General features: G+C 33.2%; 3 protein-coding genes across 8 annotated transcripts in view; all 3 read right to left on the bottom strand.

Moving 5' to 3' along the window:
* Positions 1 to 11401, bottom strand: part of LOC124448111 (eukaryotic translation initiation factor 2 subunit 1-like) — a 37962-nt gene extending 26561 nt beyond the window's left edge. The window contains exons 1-4 of one of the 6 annotated variants that reach the window (XR_006948934.1): positions 10607 to 11370; positions 9441 to 9584; positions 8433 to 8613; positions 5749 to 7260 (exon numbers count right to left, since the gene is read on the bottom strand). Coding sequence is in view for 2 of the 6 variants with exons in the window: in XM_046999131.1 (XP_046855087.1) it covers positions 3118 to 3252; positions 9441 to 9551 (246 nt within the window). In the remaining 4 variants the exon portion in view is untranslated. Of the gene's footprint in view, positions 1 to 3117; positions 3253 to 4537; positions 5345 to 5748; positions 7261 to 8432; positions 8614 to 9440; positions 9732 to 10606 lie in introns of those variants that run through there. The other 5 variants (XM_046999131.1, XM_046999132.1, XR_006948938.1 and 2 more) reach the window with 5 other exon arrangements.
* Positions 11402 to 11757: 356 nt separating this feature from the next.
* Positions 11758 to 14575, bottom strand: LOC124448102. Its single transcript, XM_046999113.1, has 3 exons — positions 14488 to 14575; positions 14428 to 14434; positions 11758 to 13843 (listed from the first exon to the last, which is right to left on the bottom strand). The coding sequence occupies exon 3, from the start codon at positions 13840 to 13842 to the stop codon at positions 12253 to 12255; it is 1590 nt and encodes a 529-aa protein (XP_046855069.1). The 5' UTR covers position 13843; positions 14428 to 14434; positions 14488 to 14575; the 3' UTR covers positions 11758 to 12252.
* Positions 14576 to 14970: 395 nt separating this feature from the next.
* Positions 14971 to 23146, bottom strand: part of LOC124448105 (eukaryotic translation initiation factor 2 subunit 1-like) — a 117159-nt gene continuing 108983 nt past the window's right edge. The window contains exons 1-4 of the mRNA XM_046999116.1: positions 19469 to 19587; positions 18650 to 18793; positions 17593 to 17787; positions 14971 to 16468 (exon numbers count right to left, since the gene is read on the bottom strand). Coding sequence (XP_046855072.1) covers positions 15460 to 16467 — 1008 coding nt within the window. The 5' untranslated portion in view covers position 16468; positions 17593 to 17787; positions 18650 to 18793; positions 19469 to 19587 and the 3' untranslated portion in view covers positions 14971 to 15459. Of the gene's footprint in view, positions 16469 to 17592; positions 17788 to 18649; positions 18794 to 19468 lie in introns of the transcript that reaches the window.

The raw sequence follows: 23146 nt of genomic DNA, 5'->3' as shown, positions 1-23146 counted from the left end.
TGACGGAGAGAAAATGGAGGAGGTGGAGGAGTACAAATACCTTGGAAAAATGTTAACACCAAGAAATGAAATCAGTGTTGAGGTCAATCAAAGAATCAATGTCGGATGGAGAAGATTCGGGCAATACAGTCACTTTCTAAAGGAGAAGAACATCCCAAACAGTTTGAACAGGAAAATAATGGACACTGTCATTTTACCATCTATGACATACGGAGCAGAAACATGGGCGCTTACAAAACACCAATCAAGGAAGCTGGCAGTCACACAAAGGAGCATGGAGAGGAGCATACTAAATATCAGGCTAAAAGACAAGATCAGGAATGAAGTAGTCAGAGAGAGAACTAGGGTGAAAGATGTCATCCAAACAGCAAAAGAAATGAAAGGCAGATGGGCAGGCCATGTGGCAAGAATGGATAACAACAGATTGGCCAAATTGACAGCAGAATGGTACCCAAGAAACTGCACCAGAGGAAGAGGAAAGCCAAAGAGAAGATGGAGAGACGAGATCGAAGAGGAAACTGGAAAGACCTGGATGAGGAGAGCTAAAGACCGAATCGAGTGGAAGAAGTTGTGGAGGCCATCTGCCAGCAGTGGCGTGAACGGCTGATGATGATGATGTATCAATTTGATAACGCTACATGACCTTGGAATAAACTGACACGCACATATCATAATTATACAACTATAAATATTTTGGCTTCATAGATACTGGACCACAAAGTCCACAAGAGTTTTAGAAGAATTATAAATTTTACCAGGACAGGTCAACTAATGAACTAACAGGGGAAGTTTTGCTTTGACATGTTAAACTCATTTCATCATCACTAGTATTTATCCAATAAAAACAGTTTTCATTCAAAATAGCAATGAATTTTATGTTAAATTTGCGAGGACGTCTATAATTGTCGCAAGTAAAGCACCTGAAGTGGATATACTTATGCTCAATCGAGCTTTCCGCCGGCTTTCCAAGCGCGTGACACTTATATAGCAGCAGTGTATTTTAATATTTTAAGAAACAAACATTACAGTTTGCGAAAGACATGGACTTATAGGTCCAATAAGTCCCATTCCCCTATGTTTAATGTAATGTGTAATCAGTCCTTTACAACAAATCAATTCCATGCTCATAATCACTGTATGTATGAAAATAGAATGCTAATGGTGCCATGAATAATGACCGCAACATGGACTGTACCATTCAAGTTTGTATGTGTATAAAAGTGATTCCTTGCTGAAAACAGCTGAGTAACATGAATGCAGATGAAATCAAATAATATACTACACACAAACACTGGGAGACTGAGAGATACATATATGACACCGTATAATTGTTGGTGTTAATGGATATGTTGATGTTGTGCTGGTTGGCAACAAATTGAACAAAATACAGAAAACATCCTTTAAGCTCCAGTTAACATGATTTAATTATTGGCTGAGTTCTAACTTTCATGTCAACATCAACATATACATGTAAAGATAAATAATTTAAATGAAGCAATTGCTTTGCTACCGCTTGCCTTTAGCATGCAAATTTTGTAAGATGAACTTTGGAAAACTGCTCGTTCAATTATTCCTAATTTAATATTTGCATATTATACATACATACAGTGTTACTTTTTGCTATTACTTTTATAAATTAATTTAAAGATTTAAAGTAAATGATTTGAGCCCGGGAGTATCGTTACATGTTTGTAAATGTAGATCGTCCAGGTTGGCATAGTCCTAAGAAGGACTGTTTTTGTTGTTGTTGACTGATGTTTCGACAACCTTAGCGGTAGTCATCTTCGGAGTCAAATGAGAAGTAAACGTCAGGTTAGCCGTATTTGTTATCTGGTTCTTACATAGCGGTGGTTGAACATCAGTCAACAACAACAAAAACAGTCCTTCTCAAGACTATACCAACTTGAACGATCTACATTTACAAACATTTAACGATACTCCTGGGTTCAAACCATTTACTTTATTACGATCATTTGGACAACAGAGCGAACAACTTGCTAACGACTACATACGTTTTGCAAGCAACGTCAGACGCATACGCCAACAACTCTGGTTCAACCATCGCTGCGTAAGAAAGAACCAGATAACAAATATGGCTAACCTGACGTTTACTTCTGATTTGATTCTGAAGATGACTACCGCTAAGGTTGTCGAAACGTCAGTCAACAACAACAAAAACAGTCCTTCTCAGGATTATAACAACCTGGACGTTCTACATCTACAAACACGTAATAAATTAAATTAGTTATAAGAGAATTTGAAAATAAAAGGTTATACAACTACTTTGTCTAAATTAAGTGACAAAATATAAAAGATATTGCTGTTTGTTGCTCATCATATCAATCCTTTGTTTTAAAAATTACTGTGCTTTTGTCCATTTGGTATTGTGTCGCTTATAATTTTATGTCAACAGACACAATAGAAAAACAGTTGTCCAATTATATGTAATACACATTAAAGAGCATTTCATATAACCAATCAAAAACCATAAAACATTTTGTATGAAACATATTTAGCTCCTAAGTTAAACATAAAGTACTACTTGAATAAGAACATGACAAACTCTGCTTGTTTTATTCTTTTCTCTGACGCTGCAAAAAACAGCAGCTCATTAAACATACGTCAGTTGTATGATTTCAAATCTTTGATACATCATACAGGTGTGTAAAATGTCCAATGGACTCAAGTGATGTCCTTCTGATAATAGTTACACAGTCAGACAAAGCAAACATGAGACAGTCATTGTGTAAATGGTGTGAACATGTGCTTTGTTATTTTATTTTGTTTTGGAGACACATAACTTTTCTTCAATATGCAAAAGACATTGTTATGATATCACAATGCATAATTAGCTTTAGGAAAAACTAATTTTTGTGGACAGTTAACATAAATTATTGCCAATGTCACAGGGTCCTAATATTATTGATTTCAATGCATTGGGATGGTGTCATTGTAATTTTCAAATAAACAACTAATGATTGAATATGTCCATCTTAATACAGCATGGGGTACTTAGGGAAATGGTAACAGAATAATATGAGGATAGTAGAGGTACCAGGGGGATGTCATTTTAGTCATACAATATACTTTTCATAGAAATATAAACCAAACACTTACAGCTTGTTGTAAAACAAATGTTCCTATCTTGTTCATAATGACTTCTTCGATAGATGTTTCCAAAGCTTTCAAACCTTCTTCTAGATTCATTGTTGTTGTCGTGACAACATAGGTAGGTGGTGAAATGGGATTTATCTTAAAGAAGAAAACAGTTTACAATCAAACAGTGAAATTTTCAAAAGATTATTTATCATTGTATGGTATTTAGGCCTGGCACAGGTATTGTAAGATCTAAATACATTGCTGTGCACATTTGGAACATTTATAAATAATTAAATCTTGTTTCCGTGAACATCAAAATGTTCATCCTCATTGTGTTTATGTAGCAATATTGCAATTTGATGCATTTCAATGTGAATGATCTGTCATATACAGTGGTGTAAAACAAAGCTTCGTGCTATTCTTGGTTCTTAAGGTTCATTTTCCTTGACAACTCATTTATTGACAGTTGTCTTGTTGTACACAATGTTCAGTAGTATATATAATAATCATTCTACAATTGAAATCTTGACATAAACATATTTAAAAGTTAAAATGACATGATGAATATGAGGTATAGCTCTATTGGTTAAGAACAGTTCATGTACGAGGTCAGATGATGTTAATGTTGATTCATAATGGTTTCAAAAAAGCTTGGCTGACTGATAATTATGCTAATAAACACATAACCCAGGCTGTCACATGTTACAATCGTAAACAAAATCTCAGCAAACTTTTGGCATAAATATAAAGCAGTTTTACAATTCAAAAGGAGTAAAGATCTTTTTGACTTTGAAATTCAAAAATTACAATAAACCTTCAACTCACTGTCTCAAAGAGATGTGAAATTGAGTGTGTGATGAGTAGAGTGTGGAAGGTTTATTGCAATTTTTATATTTCAATGTCATTGTTGTAAAGGTTGAGTTTCAGATTAACTTATCCATTTAAAATCTAGATGTTCTTATAATGATCTTGTAGCATTACCTTTGCTCTCTTTGGTATGGTTCATATGACATAGTAAAATGTATTTACAACTAATATCATAAATGTATTTATTAAAGTTTCACAATAGTGAAGGTGAACGTGTTATCTATGCATTTGGAAATCTCCATACTTGCACAGCTTTGCGAACAAAGCATTTAGGTTCTAATAAAAAAAGGTTTCCTTTAGTAAAGTAAAAATCTGACAATTATGACCTTATGATTCATGAAAGCCTTCTTATATCCAAACTTAAACCCTCTCTTAACACCCAAGCCAACTCAATCCCCCTTCACCTTCTTTAATATACCGCCCTTAATATACCTCAATATGTTCATATTGAAAAAGTAAAAAGCATTGTCGTTAAATAATAGAAATAAAACTTATACTTATATGAAAATTTTTGCAGTGAACGCAAAAGCAGGGCGCAAACTCAGTAAATTTATGAATATTTTGCACAAACCTTATAAGATCAAGCACAGAATGTATTGGTTAAACTTTTTCTTTGTTCGGTTCTGGTTCTTTCACGTTAACATTTCCAGGTTAAATGCAAATAAACAAATTACTCCCCAAACATTGTAGTCATAAGACAATACAGCAATGTTCTTCTTCCCAATTTTCCGCTCCGTTTTGACTCCAATTCAGCGACTGCCAAAAGCAGGCTGGATACAATCAAAGGAAGAACCAAAAGTCTTAATGCTCTCACCCAAATCTCACCAGGTAACGACACGTACATTGCATATTCCTTCGGTGTTGGATCTATGGACGACTGAACATCGCCATGTAATAAAGCACCAAGTAAAAATCCACAAAGTACGCCGAATAAAATGAAAAATAATATCATATGTTGTTTTGCATTTTTTAATCCATTGTAGCAACGCTTTCGTGAAGTCATTGTTGAAAATTTGAAGCTTTGAATACAATTCAAAGCAAATTCTCTTTACTCCCAATTTCACAATTCACAATAACAAAGACTATAAATACACCGCGCCATTGACTATATATATTTATATAATAACCAGAAGAATTTGAGCAATTTCATTGGTCGAGAGCTACGATCTATAAAGCCTGGTTTCCACTATAGGCTTAACGCGAAAACGCGACAGGGATTAACTTTAAACGCGATAATCCCATATGGGAACGTGGTAATAATCGCAGTAAAACGGAGACTAACAAACGCGATATAATTTTTGATATTTATTCGCGTTAATCGCCAAAATGACGTCATCTTAAATGAAAATTTTGTAGTATAAAATGGCGGATTCAACATGTGTTCAATCACTTAACCCAGAAAGTTGGCCGAGGAAGTGCGTAAGATTCCCTGCTTATATGATAAAACATATAAGGATTATGAAGACAAGTTTGGCGTGGCAAATGCTTGGGCAAAAGTGGCAGAAAATCTGAATCTATTGGAACGTAAAACAATTTTCATTTGACTCTGAAGATGACTACCGCTAAGGTTGTCGAAACATCAGTCAACAACAACAAAAACAGTCCTTCTCAAGACTATACCAACCTGGACGATCTACATTTACAAACATGTAACGATACTCCCGGTTCAAACCATTTACTTTAATAATTGGTGAGCGAGCGAAAAATTGTTTGAAAATTTAAAAAAAGATTCAGCAAGCGAAGAAATAACTTTAAAAAGTAAATAAATCTGGAACATCTCTGTCAGCTGTTGTTTCCTCTAAAACAAAATTGAAGGACTATAATTTTCTACAGTGGTTAGTACCATACATAAAGTCTGGAGCAACAAAAACTAATTTGTCAGTATGAACTACCAGCAGCAGCTAGACAAGTAATTGTAGTTTGTTAACCAATGATGAAATTGAGCAAGTCAGCTTACTAGATGAAGACAATGGCTGTCAACGAATAGAGCCAGATGAAGTATTTGATGATAAAATTACTGATATATCTGATACAACTGGACATAAAAAGTGGTCAAAGACAAAAGTTGATGTTGAGCAAGAAGAAATACAGTTTCTTCGTACAATGCAGAAAGCATTTAAGCATCAAAACAAAAAAAATGTGGAAAAAGATGAAAACGATTTATGTGGAATGCTTGTTGCCTCCCAGTTGAAGAAGTTAAATACACATGAACGTGCCATTGCTAAGCATCAGATTCAAAATGTTTTCAATATACAAATGAATCAAAACCCAACAACAAATCGTTCTCTTCAGAATCAGGCTTTATAAAGACTGCACACACCAATGATGGAGAACCGCTCATTGTCTCAGCCATTTTGTGTTTCTTTACACAAACCTGCAGAATATCTTTCCTTTTGGTCACCTGCTGAACAACCATCACTAGAAATTGGACTTTTGATATAATCGCACTTCTTCAATTCTGAAAATAGTTCCCTGCTCATGGAACCTTTACAGTCTATCCTTCCAGCCCTAAAGTATTAACTAACTGTACCAAAGTCTTGTTGATTGCTCTTACCACATAAGTACAATTCTTGGAAACCTTTCAAATTATTTGGGCGTAAACAAAAAATGAGAAGGGCTGCTTCTGTTATATTAGAATATTGTGTTAATGAGTATTCATAATCATTTGCCATGTAGAAACCATACTTATGTGACAAGTCACACTTTTCACCACCTTTACCTAATTTAATGCCATTCTCAAGAATATTCTGAGCAGACGAATGAACAGTGCCATGGAAATATAACTCAGTATTTTTGTCTTCGTTTTTCTTTAATTTTTCAATCTCCTTAATGCATCTAATTGCTTCATCTTCGTTACTTGCATTAAAAATCTCTACTTCTTGATTAATTCTGTTCCCTGCATCATTAAAATGTGAAAAATTCTGCGTAAACCAACCGTTTAGGTAGTTTTCATTGTACGGAAAAAGAGGAAAGGCGTCATTCGTAAATATAGTACACTTAAAAAATTGCTTAATGTAGGTTCCAAACTGTCATTGATTGATCATCAAGATGAGACAGAATAACCGAGAGTGCATTTTCTCCTTCACTTTTCATGATCTCTTTTTAACCAACTCATTCGACATGTAAAGCAAGCTCACAATATCGTACATATCAGTTCTAGCGAAAGGACTTCACTCAGGTCTTTTTTCGAGCATAGAAATGATCGTTTGGTTGTATTGTGGTACAACATTATTCTTTTGTGGATAAATGGTGTAGACGTCTCTCATTATTGATTTTGATAAACAAGGAGGCATTCTAAAGAACATCATAGATACTTATGAAAGAATGTTTTCTAACTTATGTTTATAAGATCATATCTTTATTTTATCATAGATACTCTTACAAAAATAACACAGAAAAAATGAATAACATTAATTAGAAACCTTTCAAATATTTAAAGCGAAAACGTCGATACGTTCACATTCACAATGGCTACATATGTAAACGTTTATTTATTTGCATTAAAATTCCTTCAAAGCTTATGTAGGAATCGCAATACGAAGGTTTCACGACATTGAATCTAGCAGAAAAGTATATATTTTTAGTGTTGTGCATATTTTAGTACAAACATGAAACTTCCGTTGTGGGAAAGGTTATTTTGCGTAACTTTGCCTCATATATTTGAAATTTTTGTTGAGATAGTTTTCATCAAACGAATAAGTAAATTTGATCGTGACTTACGATAAACATTTCAACTATTGCAAAACTTCGAAATATCAAACGGAAAATTTAAATCAAATGTAACATGCTCCAATGCACCACAGTTAAGAGGAAGTGATGAACACTTGTGCTAAGTGGCTACATCATTTATAATCAAATACCAAAGAATGAATTAATTATTTTCAAAAAATTCAGAATGTATTAAAAAACAAGCTACAAAGTAATTTTTGATCCATAATAATGACTTTGAAAGTTTTAAAACGATAATTTTACACTAAATTATTTGCACTCAAGGGACTTTATATGCCTTAGTGCGCAATAGATTTGTTACAATCAAGGCAAAGGAGCCAATACATACTTCAAAACTTATCACACGATTCTCACTAAAGCGTGACTTAAATATTATAAAACATGTTTTGATGTTTAAAGTGTTAAGTGTTCAGGAAATAGACGCCTCCTGGTTATAACTGGTTTAAATATTTTCATGGTTCCCATAAGTATATGTTTGTTCGTTTATGTTTCGACACGGCGCATGAAACCGTTCAAAAGAATAGATATTTGAAGCTATTGACGACAGCCCAGTACAATTTTCTTTGTACGATGAAAATTGTCACAATTATACCCAAATGCGTTGAACATAGTTGCAATTACAAATACATTTTTCATTGGTTTCGCTTTCATTATGGAAACGACGACGAATATTGTTGTCTGAATTCATCAAAATTTACAAAACTCCATTCTAACGTTAACTAAGAATGTTTACTTACTTTTACAGAAGGATAACAGCTGGTATTTGACAATTTTTATGTATCTACGAACTGAGGAGCTTCTATGGACGGCGTACTATCCAGAAAGAAATGACAAGAACGCGTCTCCGTGTCGGTACCAGACCTCTGACGTAGTTTTTCCCGCTAATTCCGATAATTACCATGGGACCTAGTATCCCATCTAGTCAAATAAAAATGTTAGTTAGGATAATAAAATATAATAATGACCTCTTTCCTGAATAAGTTTAAATCATTTTAAGATTTTTACGTTTCTGATCTCTATGAAGGCCTATTTCTGTTAAAACCGATAATTTTATGTCAACAGACATTATAGAAAAACAGTTGTTCAATTATATCTTATACATATTAAAGATCATTTCATATAACCAATCAAAAACCATAAAACATTTTGTATGAAACATATTTAGCTCCTAAGTTAAACATAAAGTACTACTTGAATAAGAACATGACAAACTCTGCTTGTTTTATTCTTTTCTCTGACGCTGCAAAAAACAGCAGCTCATTAAACATACGTCAGTTGTATGATTTCACATCTTTGATACATCATACAAGTGTGCAAAATGTCAAATGGACTCGAGTGATGTCCTTCTGATAATAGTTACACAGTCAGAGAAAGCAAACATGAGACAGTCATTGTGTAAATGATGTGAACATGTGCTTTGTTATTTTATTTTGTTTTGGAGACACATAACTTTTCTTCAATATGCAAAAAACATCATTATGATATCACAATGCATAATTAGCTTTAGGAAAAACTAATTTTTGTGGACAGTTAACTGGGTCCTAATATTATTCATTTCAATGCATTGGGATGGTGTCATTGTAATTTTCAAATAAACGACTAACGATTGAATATGTCCGTCTCAATACAGCTTGGGGTACTTAGGGAAATGGTAACAGGATGATTTGAGGATAGTAGAGGCACCAGGAGGATGTCATTTTAGTGATACAATATACTTTTCATAGAAATATAAACCAAACACTTACAGCTTGTTGTAAAACAAATGTTCCTTTCTTGTTCATAATGACTTCTTCAATGGCTTTGATAGATGTTTCCAAAGCTTTCAAACCTTCTTCTCGATTCATTGTTGTTGTCATGACAACATAGGTAGGTGGTGAAATGGGATTTGTCTTAAAGAAGAAAACAGTTTACAATCAAACAGTGAAATTTTCAAAAGATTATTTATCATTGTATGTTATTTAGGCCTGGCACAGGTATTGTAAGATATAATTACATTGCTGTGCACATTGGGGACATTTATAAATAATTAAATTTTGTTTTCGTGAACATCAAAATGTTTATCCTCATGGTGTTTATGTAGCAATATTGCAATTTGATGCATTTCAATGAGAATGATCTGTCATATACAGTGGTGTAAAACAAAGCTTCATGCTTTTCTTGGTTTTTAAGGTTCGTTTTCCTTGACAACTCATTTATTGACAGTTGTCTTGTTGTACACAATGTTCAGTAGTATATATAATAATCATTCTACAATTGAAATCTTGACATAAACATATTTAAAAGTTAAAATGACATGATGAATATGAGGTATAGCTCTATTGGTTAAGAACAGTTCATGTACGACATCAGATGATGTTAATGTTGATTCATAACGGTTTCAAAAAAGCTCGGCTGATAATTATGCTAATAAACACATAACCCTGGCTGTCACATGCTACAATCGTAAACAAAATCTCAGCAAACTTTTGCCATAAATATAAAGCAGTTTTAAAATTCAATCTTTTGTCAAAGAAGATGACTCTGAAGATGACTACCGCTAAGGTTGTCAAAACGTCAGTCAACAACAACAAAAACAGTCCTTCTCAGGACTATACCAACCAGGACGATTTACATTTACTAACATGTATGTAGATGATTTGATGATGGTATAAGGATGATAACAAGGTGTTAAGGGCGTAGTGTATGCACATGAATTAAAGTGATACACAGATTTATTACAAAAAGTTTGAGGATTGGTACTTTTTCTTGACACAAAATTCTTCATGCAAGAGTAAGAGAAAATAAGACAATTTATTTGTAAATAATTGCATTACAATCTAAACTTTGATTTTACAAACAAAATCAACTTAACAGACAAACAAATACATACATAAAGTAAACATTTATATACTTATCGATATTTAGCACAAACCTTATAAGGTCAAGCACAGAATGTATTGGTTCAACTTTTTCTTCGTACGGTTCTGGTTCTTTCACGTTAACATTTTCTGGTTAAATGCAAATAAACAAATTACTCCCCAAACATTGTAGTCATAAGACAATACAGCAATGTTCTTCTTCTCAATTTTCTGCTCTGTTTTGACTCCAATTCAGCGACTGCCAAAAGCAGGCTGGATACAATCAAAGGAAGAACCAAAAGTCTTAAAGCTCTCACCCAAATCTCACCAAGAAACGACACGTACATTGCATATTCCTTCGGTGTTGGATCTATGGACGACTGAACATTGCAATGTAATAAAGCACCGAGTAAAAATCCACAAAGTACGCCGGATAAAATGAAAAATAATATCAAATGTTGTTTTGCATGTTTTAATCCATTGTAGCAACGCTTTCTTGAAGTCATTGTCGAAATTTTGCAGCTCTGAATACAATTCAAAGCAAATTCTCTCAACTCCCAATTTCACAATTCACATTAACAAAGACTATAAATATACCGCGCCATTGACTATATATAATTAGATAATAACCAGAAGAATTTGAGCAATTTCATTGGCGAGAGCCATGATATATAACAGGAGATACGCACGGAATGACGTCACAGAAAATTTCATGTTTTGAAAAGCAAGCAAATGACGGATATATTTGAAAATTTATCGCAATGCCTCTCTGAATGGGAAAATAATGATATTCACAAAGACCTAGTTGAGGCAGCTAACGTATTTGAGCAAAAAGAAAAGAAAAAACCTGGTTTTCAAACATTAATTTGTACTTCGTCTTCGATAACAAGCATTGATCAGCCATTGCTTGTTTATTTTGTTAGCAAATCGCATTTTATCACGTGATCAGGCTAGCCAATAGCATTTCTTAAATCATATAGACACGTAAACGTGATAATTGCAAAATCAAGACTTTTTAATGTTTCAAGTGTTGGGGGACAAAGAAAACAGTTTGGCCGTTTAATTTTAGCGATGTTTTACTGCTATTCATCAATGCATTATAATACTACCTGATGAGATGATTGTTTAGAATCGTAATTCATACTGTTATTCAAAAAATAAAACTTCCTATTGACCACCTGCTTTTGGGGTGCGTGTTAGCCGTACAAAATGAATACTGCAAGAATAAAAAACAAAACATTTTGCATTTTTTAACGAATCTATCTGCTCTTGGCAATGGAAAAATACATAATCAATGTGGGTGGTTTGCTAAAATTAAAAACTTCCACCCATTAAAGGGCGAAACTAGAACGTTAAGTGGAGGTGTGTGTGAATATTCATATATTCTGCTTTTGAAATTATAATCACTAACAAATCAAATTGGTCAAGCAGAGCTGAATATATGAATATTCACCCCCCCCCTCTCCCACTTACTATTTTAATATAACTTGTTCATAAACTTGAGTATACCAGGATGTTCAGGTATAAATAGTAAAAAGAAAATCATTGTCTACAATGTTCTACTGTTGCTTCTAGCTATTAGTATGCCATAAAATTTTCTTTTGTTCACAGTTAAATTTTGCAGCAAGTGGTAGACTATAGACGAAAATAAAATATTGTCACAGTGCTAACTATGGTCATCAATTTCATGTTCTGTCCACTAATTTGCACCCATAACTATTCAAATATTGAATTTTGGAATTTTGGGAGCTTTAAGAAAAATCACTTCTAAAATTGATGATGGATGCCCTATTAACTTGGCCAATTCTTGTTTCTTTATGCAAATTTGTTCAATTTTTTGAGATAATGTGTTTTTTTCAATAAAACCATTAAGGGAAACAGGCCCTCTGATGTAATCCCATTGTCTTATGTGTGACAACAAATTCTTGGGTAAATTACCAATACCATGGCTACCAGAGCGAAAATACTCAACAATCAATTTCCAATCTTCTTCCTTTTCAGCACTGGATAAATCAATTCCTTTAAAGTTGCTCAGTTCTTGAGGACTCACATCAAACATGATAATAGCTGGATGAGTACTGGTCTTTCCATAATGTGCTAATGAGAACTCTGCGTTATTTACCATGTAGAACCCTTCTCCATCAGAGAAGTCTAATTTGTCACGACCAAAACCCAGCTCAATTCCGATTTCTAGAATATCAACAGCACTTTTGTGATCAGTACAATGGAAATATACTTTTCTCTGAGGATTATTTTTATTTAGTTCAGGATCATTTTCATTTAGTTCAGCAACTTTTGATTCAACATGGTGTAGAGCATCTTCTGGCGATTCAAAATTGGTCATATTTACAGGATGACTATGTCTTCCCTCTTCATCAAAACGTGAGAAATTCACTGTAAACAATTTTTTCCTATAATCATTTTCGAATGGGAAATCGAAGACTTGATCCTTTAATAAGATATCATACCTAAAATGATTTTCAATGTAAGTTTCCACCCAAGATAAAATTGGTTTGTGATTCGGATCTGGCATGCTGGTTATCCATTTAGCAATAAATTGAGATCGATGCTTTGTAAAACCAATCTTGAATAAGATGTCAGCAACATCTTTACTATCTCTGAGATTTTCTATGCTGTCTTCTTCCTTAAACTCCTTCAAGAACCTTAGCAAATTTTCCTTTTCACTCCTGTGTTCTCTCATGTGAGGACTTAGTTCGAAAAGCCTGCAACCAAACTCATCTTTCAAACCAAGCACTGAGCACAGAATATCTTCTCGGGTGAGTTCCAAGTCAAAGAGATCATTTACCTCAGGATGGTTTAGATTGGAAATGGTACTTTCTATATTTTTCACAACTTTCACAAGATCCACATCATTTGCCACATCTCTAACTTCTTTCTTGAAGCCACCAAAATTGTAGTCGTAAAGACATCTTTTATCGAGAAGCTTGGTTAAATAGTTGAGGTCTACTTTTAGATTATTTAATTGTCCCCTCTCTTCAGAAGTGAGTTTGTCTTCATCAGACAATAATGCCTTTACCTCATTCAACAAGATACCACAAAATACAAAACATTGATAACAAACAAAAATTGAACCCAAGAAGTAGTGAACTTGGGCTTCGCTAATGTTTATTTTTTTTTCTGACATTTGTGACTTAGGGAGATGGTGTTTCGGCTGCCATTGGAAATGATGAATCACAATTTTCTTTACGTTATCATCTTCAAAGTTTTTTAGGGCAAGCTTTATTGTATTTATGAGATCATTCTTTGATGTGAAACGTTCAAGATTGACAATGATTGGATATTTATTCATACTAAAAATGTAGAGAAAAGGAACACATAAAATATCAAGTTAGACCTAAACATTTGACACAAATCTATGCTTAAAGTTCTTATCAAAATTTTACAAATATTAACTTAAACTATAGTTATAAAACAATACTTCTCAACAATAAGAATAGCCGCAGAATTTTCACAGCGTCATCCCGTGAATGAGACTGTGGTATGAAATTATAAAACTCGCACCTGAAAGTTTACGTATAAGAATCAAAAAGCTTAAAACACAAAGGATAAATGCTTTCACGAAAATACTACATTACATATAACTAAGGAACTTACGATAAGAACTTTTCTCTCTACGGAAATACGCCACGACAGCAAAGAGGAATTTACTTAATATTTTAAACTCACGAACCTAGTTCACTAAAAAACCCTTTTGTCGCAAATTTGCACGACTTTAACATAAACTAAACGTTTAACGGCGTACAGACATAATATAAAATAGAATCAAAATATAACAACAAGACAAAAACGCTGGTTTCGATTTTAAGTACAAACGTAACGACGAACATTGGCAATACTGATATGACATTTAAGAAATACATTTAAGCTCACTTACGTATCACGAAAAACAACAAATTATCCCATGCGCATCACCAATACGACGCTAACACAGTACTTTAGTACTCGTCCGATAAGTTCCAAAAATTCTACTTTAGCAACCAAGAAAATAATCAAAATACGAAAAGTATAAAAGAATGATGATATGGCACGCGAGGATTTGTGGGATAGATGCGTTTGTTTGGTCACCTGACTAAGGCGTTGCCAAATTGCCATTGGGTAATCAAACATGAAATGATCATAATTTACTACCCCGGATTTAAGATTGAAAGAAATTTAATCTTTAAAACTGAAAATTTTTTTAATTTTGTAAGGTTAATTTAGTTTCAATAGGTACGCAGTATCGTTTGATAAGTGTTGTTAATCGCCTTTGTGTGACTTAAGAAAAATACGCTATTTATGGAAGTTTAAATATTGTGTGGTTTTAGTATCATTAGTTGAGATAGTTACGAAAAGTTAGATCATATTTTAGTGACAGTTTTTGGTTTACATGGTAGGGTTTAAGCCGTTTGAGAATCAAGAAAAATTCATACAAACCTCGTTGTTCCACAAAATCAAATCTATTCTATTTTACTCCTGATTTACATTATTATACAATGTCGATGGAACATCGATTGTGATAGGCTAAGAGGCAACAGGTAATTCTCCAAATTATGCAACTTACATAACATTGAAAATTATTTGTAGGCGACGTAATTGTTCATGTGAAATTGTTAACACAAACTAAAAATGTGCAAACTTGCTCTGGATTTTGCTCTGTGTTTTAGTTTTTACACGTTTGCATAACTTAAAGAATCATTCAGACTTCGTTAAAGGAGCTCGGTCTGAATAATTTTTCGTATCATGCTCATGCAATAATTGTTTAAAAATTGTTTACATCAATATTTTTACAATTCAGCTTTTTAATGGTAAATAACGACTATGTACGAAATCAATATGTCCTACGAGTTACGTTATAATGTGTGATACGATTGTTTTCATGGACGACATAACTCCATGCAATTTCAAACTGTTTATTACTGAACTCATTTCACTTTGCTGTTTTCTTGCGTCTCCTACTGCTAATTTTGTAAGAATCGTTCTCTTCAGAATAAGCCTTTATAAAGACTGCACCCACCAAAAATGGGGAACCGCTCATTGTCTCAGCCATTTTGTGTTTCTTTACACAAACCTGCAGAACATCTTTGCTTTGGTCATCTGCTGAACGAACATCACCTGTAATTGGACTTTTGATGTAATCGCAATTCTCTATGTCCGACAATAGTTCCCTGCTCATGGAACCTTTACGGTCTATTTTTCCAGCCCTAAAGTATTGAGTAACTGTACCAAAGTCTTGTTTATTGCGATTACCACATAAATACAATTCTCGGAAACTTTCCAAATTATTTGGGCGTAAACAAAAAATGAGAAGAGCTGGTTCTGTTATATTAGAATATTCCGTTAACGAGTATTCATATTTATTTGCCATGTAGAAGCCATACTTATGCGACAAGTCACACTCTTTACTACCTTTACTTAATTCAATACCATTCTCGAGAATATTCTTTGCAGACGAATGATCAGTGCCATGGAAATAGAACTCATTATCTTTGTCTTCTTCTTTCTTTACAAACTCGGCGATACATGTTTTAGCTTCATCTTTGTTACTTGCATTAAAAATCTCTACTTTTTGATTAGTTTGGTCCCCTGCATCATTACGACGTGAAAAATTCTGCGTAAACCAATGGTTTTGGCAGTTTTCATTGTACGGAAAAAGAGGAAAGGCGTCATTCGTAAATATAGTACATTTGAAAAATTGCTTAATGTAGATTCTAAGTAAAACTGTCATTGATTGATCATCAAGATGAGACAGAATAACCGAGAGTGCATTTTCTCCTTCACTTTTCATGATCTCTTTTTTAACCAACTCATTCGACATGTAAAGCAAGCTCACAATATCGTACATATCAGTTCTAGCGAAAGGACTTCGCTCAGGTCTTTTTTGGAGCATAGTGCAGTAGACATCTCTCATTATTGATTTTGATAAACAAGGAGCCATTCTAAAGAACATGATAGAAACTCTTACAAAAATAACACAGAAAAAATGAATAACATTAATTAGAAACATTTCAAATGTTTAAAGCAAAAACGTCGATACGTTCACATTCGCAATGGCTGCAGTTGTAAACGTTTATTCATTTGCATTAAAATTCCTTCAAAGCTTATGAAGGAATCGCAATACGAAGGTTTCACGACATTGAATCTAGCGGAAAAGTATATATCTTTAGTGTTGTGTATATTTTGTTACAAACATGAAATTTCCGTTGTGGGAAACGTTATTTTGCGTAACTTTGCCTCATGTATTTGAAATTTTTGTTGGATAGTTTTTCATCCAACGAATAAGTAAATTTGATCGTGACTTACGATAAACATTTCAACTATTGCAAAAAACTTCAAAATATCAAAAGGAAAAGTTAAATCAAATGTAACATGCTCCAATGCACCACAGCTAAGAGGAAGTGATGAACACTTGTGCTATGTGGCTACATCATTTATAATCAAATACCAAAGAAAGAATTAATTATTTTCAAAAAATTCAGAATGTATTAAAAAACAAGCTACAAAGTAATTTTTGATCCATAATAATGACTTTGAAAGTTTCAACACGATAATTTTACACCAAATTATTTGCACTCGCGGGAACTCTATATGCCTTTGTGCGCAATAGATTTGTTACAATCAAGGCAAAAGAGCCAATACATACTTCAACACTTATCACACGATTCTCACTTAAGCGTGACTTAAATATTATAAAACATGTTTCGATGTTTAAAGTGTTAAGTGTTCAGAAAATTGATGCCTCCTGGTTATAACTGGTTTAAATATTTTCACGTTCCTAATAAGTACATAGATGTTAGGTCGTCTACGTTTTGACACCAGGATACGGCGCATAAAACCGTTCAAAAAATCGATATTTGAAGCTATTGACGACAGCCCAGTACAATTTTCTTTGTATGATGAAAACTGTCACAATTATACCCAAATGCGTTGAACATAGTTGCAATTACAAATACATTTTTCATTGGTTTCGCTTTCATTATGGAAACGACGACGAATATTGTTGTCTGAATTCATCAAAATTTACAAAACTCCATTCTAACGTTAACTAAGAATGTTTACTTACTTTTACAGAAGGATAACAGCTGGTATTTGGCAATTTTTATATATCTACGAACTGAGGAGCTTCGATGGACGGCGTACTATCCAGAATGAAATGACAAGAATCGCGTCTCTGTGTCGGTACCAGACCTCTGACGTAGTTTTTCCCGCTAATTCCGATAATTACCATCGACCACGAGCCGAAGATTTCCGGTGATTCCTAGAGTACCCCATCAAGTAAAAAAAAAATGTTAGTTAGGATAATAAAATATAATAATGACCTCTTTCCTGAATAAGTTCAAATCATTTTAAGATTTTTACATTTCTAATCTCTATGAAGGCTTATTTCTGTTAAAACTGATAATTTTATGTCAACAGACACAATAGAAAAACAGTTGTTCAATTATATCTAATACATATTAAAGAGCATTTCATATAACCAATCAAAAACCATAAAACATTTTGTATGAAACATGTTTAGCTCCTAAGTTAAACATAAAGTACTACTTGAATAAGAACATGACAAACTCTGCTTGTTTTATTCTTTTCTCTGACGCTGTAAAAAACAGCAGCTCATTAAACATACGTCAGTTGTATGATTTCAAATCTTTGATACATCATACAGGTGTGCAAAATGTCCAATGGACTCGAGTGATGTCCTTCTGATAATAGTTACACAGTCAGACAAAGCAAACATGCGACAGTCATTGTGTAAATGGTGTGAACATGTGCTTTGTTATTTTATTTTGTTTTGGAGACACATAACTTTTCTTCAATATGCAAAAAACATCATTATGATATCACAATGCATAAGTAGCTTTAGGAAAAATTAATTTTTGTGGACAGTTAACATAAATTATTGCCAATGTCACAGGGTCCTAATATTATTGATTTCAATGCATTGGGATGGTGTCATTGTAATTTTTAAATAAACGACTAATGATTGAATATGTCCGTCTTAATACAGCATGGGGTACTTAGGGAAATGGTAACAGGATGATATGAGGACATTAGAGGCACCAGGGGGATGTCATTTTAGTGATACAATATACTTTTCATAGAAATTTAAACCAAACACTTACAGCTTGTTGTAAAACAAATGTTCCTTTCTTGTTCATAATGACTTCTTCAATGGCTTTGATAGATGTTTCCAAAGCTTTCAAACCTTCTTCTCGATTCATTGTTGTTGTCGTGACAACATAGGTTGGTGGTGAAATGGGATTTATCTTAAAGAAGAAAACAGTTTACAATCAAACAGTGATATTTTCAAAAGATTATTTATCATTGTATGGAATTTAGGCCTGGCGCAGCTATTGTAAGATATAATTACATTGCTGTGCACATTTGGAACATCTATAAATAATTAAATTTTGTTTTCGTGAACATCAAAATGTTCATCCTCATTGTGTTTATGTAGCAATATTGTAATTTGATGCATTCCAATGAGAATGATCTGTCATATACAGTGGTGTAAAACAAAGCTTCATGCTATTCTTGGTTCTTAAGGTTCATTTTCCTTGACAACTCATTTATTGACATTTGTCTTGTTGTACACAATGTTCAGTAGTATATATAATAATCATTCTACAATTGAAATCTTGACATAAACATATTTAAAAGTTAAAATGACATGATGAATATGAGGTATAGCTCTATTGGTTAAGAACAGTTCATGTACGAGGTCAGATGATGTTAATGTTGATTCATAATGGTTTCAAAAAAGCTTGGCTGACTGATAATTATGCTAATAAACACATAACCCAGGCTGTCACATGTTACAATCGTAAAAAAATCTCAGCAAACTTTTGCCATAAATATAAAGCAGTTTTAAAATTCAAAAGGAGTAAAGATCTTTTATAAAGTCTAACGATGCTCAATGATTGCAGTACAATAGAACTTACCTAAATGAAGTCATAATATTAAACGTCGCTCGATTTTGAAATAGAAATACAAACAATTCGTTATGTTGATGATGGCACAAAATATGTACAAAGATATAACGCAGATTGTTTAATCAGTTGCATTTTCATTGAAAACTTTTCAAGAACCTCAAACGGTAATACTTTAAATACAGACGAACAAGTTTACAGGTTGAGTTTACATGACTGACTTTACCGATTCTCGGAAACATCCGGTGGAAACTATCGGTATTCGCCGATTATTATTCGATGTCTGTCGTGAAAATGGTTTGTGACGTATTCAGTGACGTAATCGGTTTTCCGGCCCCAGGTTATCCCAATGAACTCCATAATAACATGAAACATTTCTGAAGAACAGTCTGTTTACTATAAATGCTACTGTTTGTAGTCTTTTATACAGCATATGAGTCTGATCCAATCTTTAATTTAGCAAAGAGTTAAATTTATGGGTTGAGGAATGACACAACTTCTGTATGTGTTTATTGATCATACAGGGGTGTGTTGGAGGGGGCTCAGCCCGTTTGTTCAAATTCTATGCCTTGTATTGGCAGTGAAATATATATATCAAAAAGCTAGCAGCACCTAAATATATATCAGAAAGCCAGCAATATTTTAATATATATGAGAAAGGCAGTAACAGTTCTAATATACATTAAAAAGCCCAAATAGCTGAAATTATGGAGATATGCCTCTGTGATCTTATAAACCAAAACCTACAATTAAAATATCATCAACAAGTCTAGAAGAGAAGTAATGTTCTACTTTGAGCTACAGAAGTAGGGTACATTCGTAGAATTCATTACCAAAAATATATTGTACTCAGCTGTTTCAGTGAATATCCTAATTATAATTACTTCATTTTTAAATGATGAACTAAAACTACAAAATACAACATGGAAAATCTAATAGTTTCTGTGATTTGGTGTAGTTGTTTGTTTTAGTGTGGAAGTGGCTGAGAATTGACCTATTTCAGAACCTAATGAGAAATCATCTTCGATTAAAAAACAAGCTTTGGAGTAAGAAAACTATTGAAACTGCATCAGCACGAACTTTGCAATGTCATTTGGCCCAAAATGTTTCTCTACTTGAGTCAGTTAATTGAACCTTATATCAAAAGCAGTTCAGCACAACAATCACCATACGCAATCAAATTTCGTAAGTTCGACGTAAAGGCATTTCTTTCATAATCCTCGATCATGGCGATATGTAATGACATTTAGTAGCCTTCAACAATCAGTTATTACAAACTTATTCATAAAAAAACGCAATATTATCTCAAAATACTGTATTACTAGCAGCAATTGCTATATAAACACTAGCTCAAATTTCAAAACTAGGAACCAAAATGGCGGAAATTGATCAAGTGATCAATATTGCCCAATCAAACGGATAACAATAGATGTCTCAACTCATAAAAATAGAGGGCTCTGAAGTTATCAAATAGATAAGTGGGCGTTTTAAAAATAGAAAATACGATATCGAAAAGTACATTTGTTCTAATTAGTTAATATTTCAATTATCATTATGTTCACGGCACACTTGTACAAATTATAGATATTTATAGTTCATCAGGAATTGAAGAAAGATTTAAATCATACAATTCAATAAGAAGTTCCAAATATAAAAGTACGAGTAAAAACATTAAATATTCTGCTCCAGGTTCCATCCCTTGATCCTCTGCAACGCTCTCTGGAACGTTTTGTGAACGGGAATTATTTTCGTCTTGATGTACTTTCTTCAAGCTCTCGCGATGTTCCTCTTGTCCGTATTTGATTAAAGTTAGCTCTGGATTTTTCACCGTTTTCGCTCCTTTCCTTATTTTTGTATTACAAAATCACAGTTTTCGCGTTTTTATTCCTTTTACAAACTTCTGATTAAGGCAGAATTTTTATAACCAGTAGAGAGTTTTAACCCTGAAGCTCTGTTTTTTTGGCCTTGGTAACGACTGAAAAATAAGATGGCAAGTTGTATTGAAGTTTGAAAGTTGAAGGTGACGAGGACAATTTCAGCCGTGCGAGGCATTTTTAGAAGATCAATACTTAAATTACAAATTTACAACAAAGTAAGAGCAAAGGTATTCATATCTTCAACATATTTATCGATATTGAAGTTGTTCACATAGGAACTGGTTGAAAACTTTGCTTCCCTTAATGACAACAGAGGTACTTTAATTCGCATATTTTGATGATGTACATCTCGTAGAGTTTGTACATTAAACTCGGATACCGTTCATGAAAATGTCCTTCTGTTTATTTTTCTATGTCGATTTTGCTTTTATTTATAATTTTATTGAAATGAATATACTGCAGGATATTTTGATATCAAAAATCAGTTTAAAATGATCGGAAAATACGATCCAGCAGGAAAAATGCCGAAATGAATGAAACTTGTTTCATACTATCATACTTTCACGACCTGAACGATCTACATTTACAAACATGTAACGATACTCCCGGGTTCAAACCATTTACTTTATTTGAGCAAGTTCTACAAAAGGTTTGCAAAATCACAAATTCTTTACGACGTGGTGGCATATATGACACCATATAATTGTTGGTGTTAATGGATGTGTCAATCTTGTGCTGGTTGGCAACAAATTGAACAGAATACAAAAAAATTCTTTAAGCTCCAGTTAACATGATTTAATTGGTTATTGGCTGAGCTCTAACTTTCATGTCAACTGCAACATATACATGTAAAGATGAATAATTTGAATGAAGCAATTGCTTTGCTACCGCTTGCCTTTAGCATGCAAATTTTGTAAAATGAACTTTGGAAAACTGCTCGTCCAATTACTCCTAATTTAATATTTGATGATAAAAATTAATGAACATTCAATGATACATTATGCATAAGGTTTATGCCAGGTGGTATCGAATATAATATTCCATCGTATTATATTTTGCATGTGTTTATGTATGGACAACAATGCAAAATCTAAAGGTACGAGATGGTTAATAAAATTTAGTATCATTGCAAAAATCTATCATCGGTTATAAGCGAAAAGCTGACAAGCATGCCCATTGAAAATAACTGCACTATGTCTCACAAATTTCTCCCATCGTCGACCCAAACAAGATGAAGGATACCGGTTACTTATGCGGAAGGTTTTGTCAACAACATCACGACAAAGAAGACTTTGTCGTGTCAAAATACATGATACTTTTCTATTTAATTTTATCAACAATATTTGTCTGAATCATTTAATACATGGGAACATGCATGCTTCACCAAATTCTACTTAATGTTTCATGATATAACTCGATGTTTGTAATAGTTCAATTTCAAAGACTCGTGAAATAAAACAATTTCATTTTGTATGACAGTAATCAACCTTCAGTTATAATCAGGGGAAATAGTGATTTTTCTTGTATTGTCTAATTGCTGTTGATTTGTATCTACAGCAGCTTTCTAAACAGGATGTTTCAAACTTTGATAACTTTTGCCATGGTTTTGGAACTACCATTTGGCACATTACACTTTAGTTGTACTGAGCATATGTAAGGTTTATGAAGGAAAGTCATGATGCTATGTAATAGGACGACTGCGTGTTGGCAAAAGCAATCTTAACACAAAATTACATAATTATTTGCACATTTAACATCAGCGTTTGCTTGTTTCAAATGCACATAAAGAACTTTATTTTCAGACTTAGGGCCT

This window comes from Xenia sp. Carnegie-2017, unplaced genomic scaffold (assembly GCF_021976095.1).
Source record: "Xenia sp. Carnegie-2017 unplaced genomic scaffold, XeniaSp_v1 HiC_scaffold_23, whole genome shotgun sequence".
Taxonomy (NCBI): Eukaryota; Metazoa; Cnidaria; class Anthozoa; order Malacalcyonacea; family Xeniidae; genus Xenia; species Xenia sp. Carnegie-2017.
This window is presented reverse-complemented; position numbering and strand designations above follow the sequence as displayed.

Coding starts and splice junctions, on each gene's coding strand:
- LOC124448102 (XM_046999113.1), bottom strand. CDS start 13,842: ATGAATAAATATCCAATCATTGTCAATCTTGAACGTTTCACATCAAAG.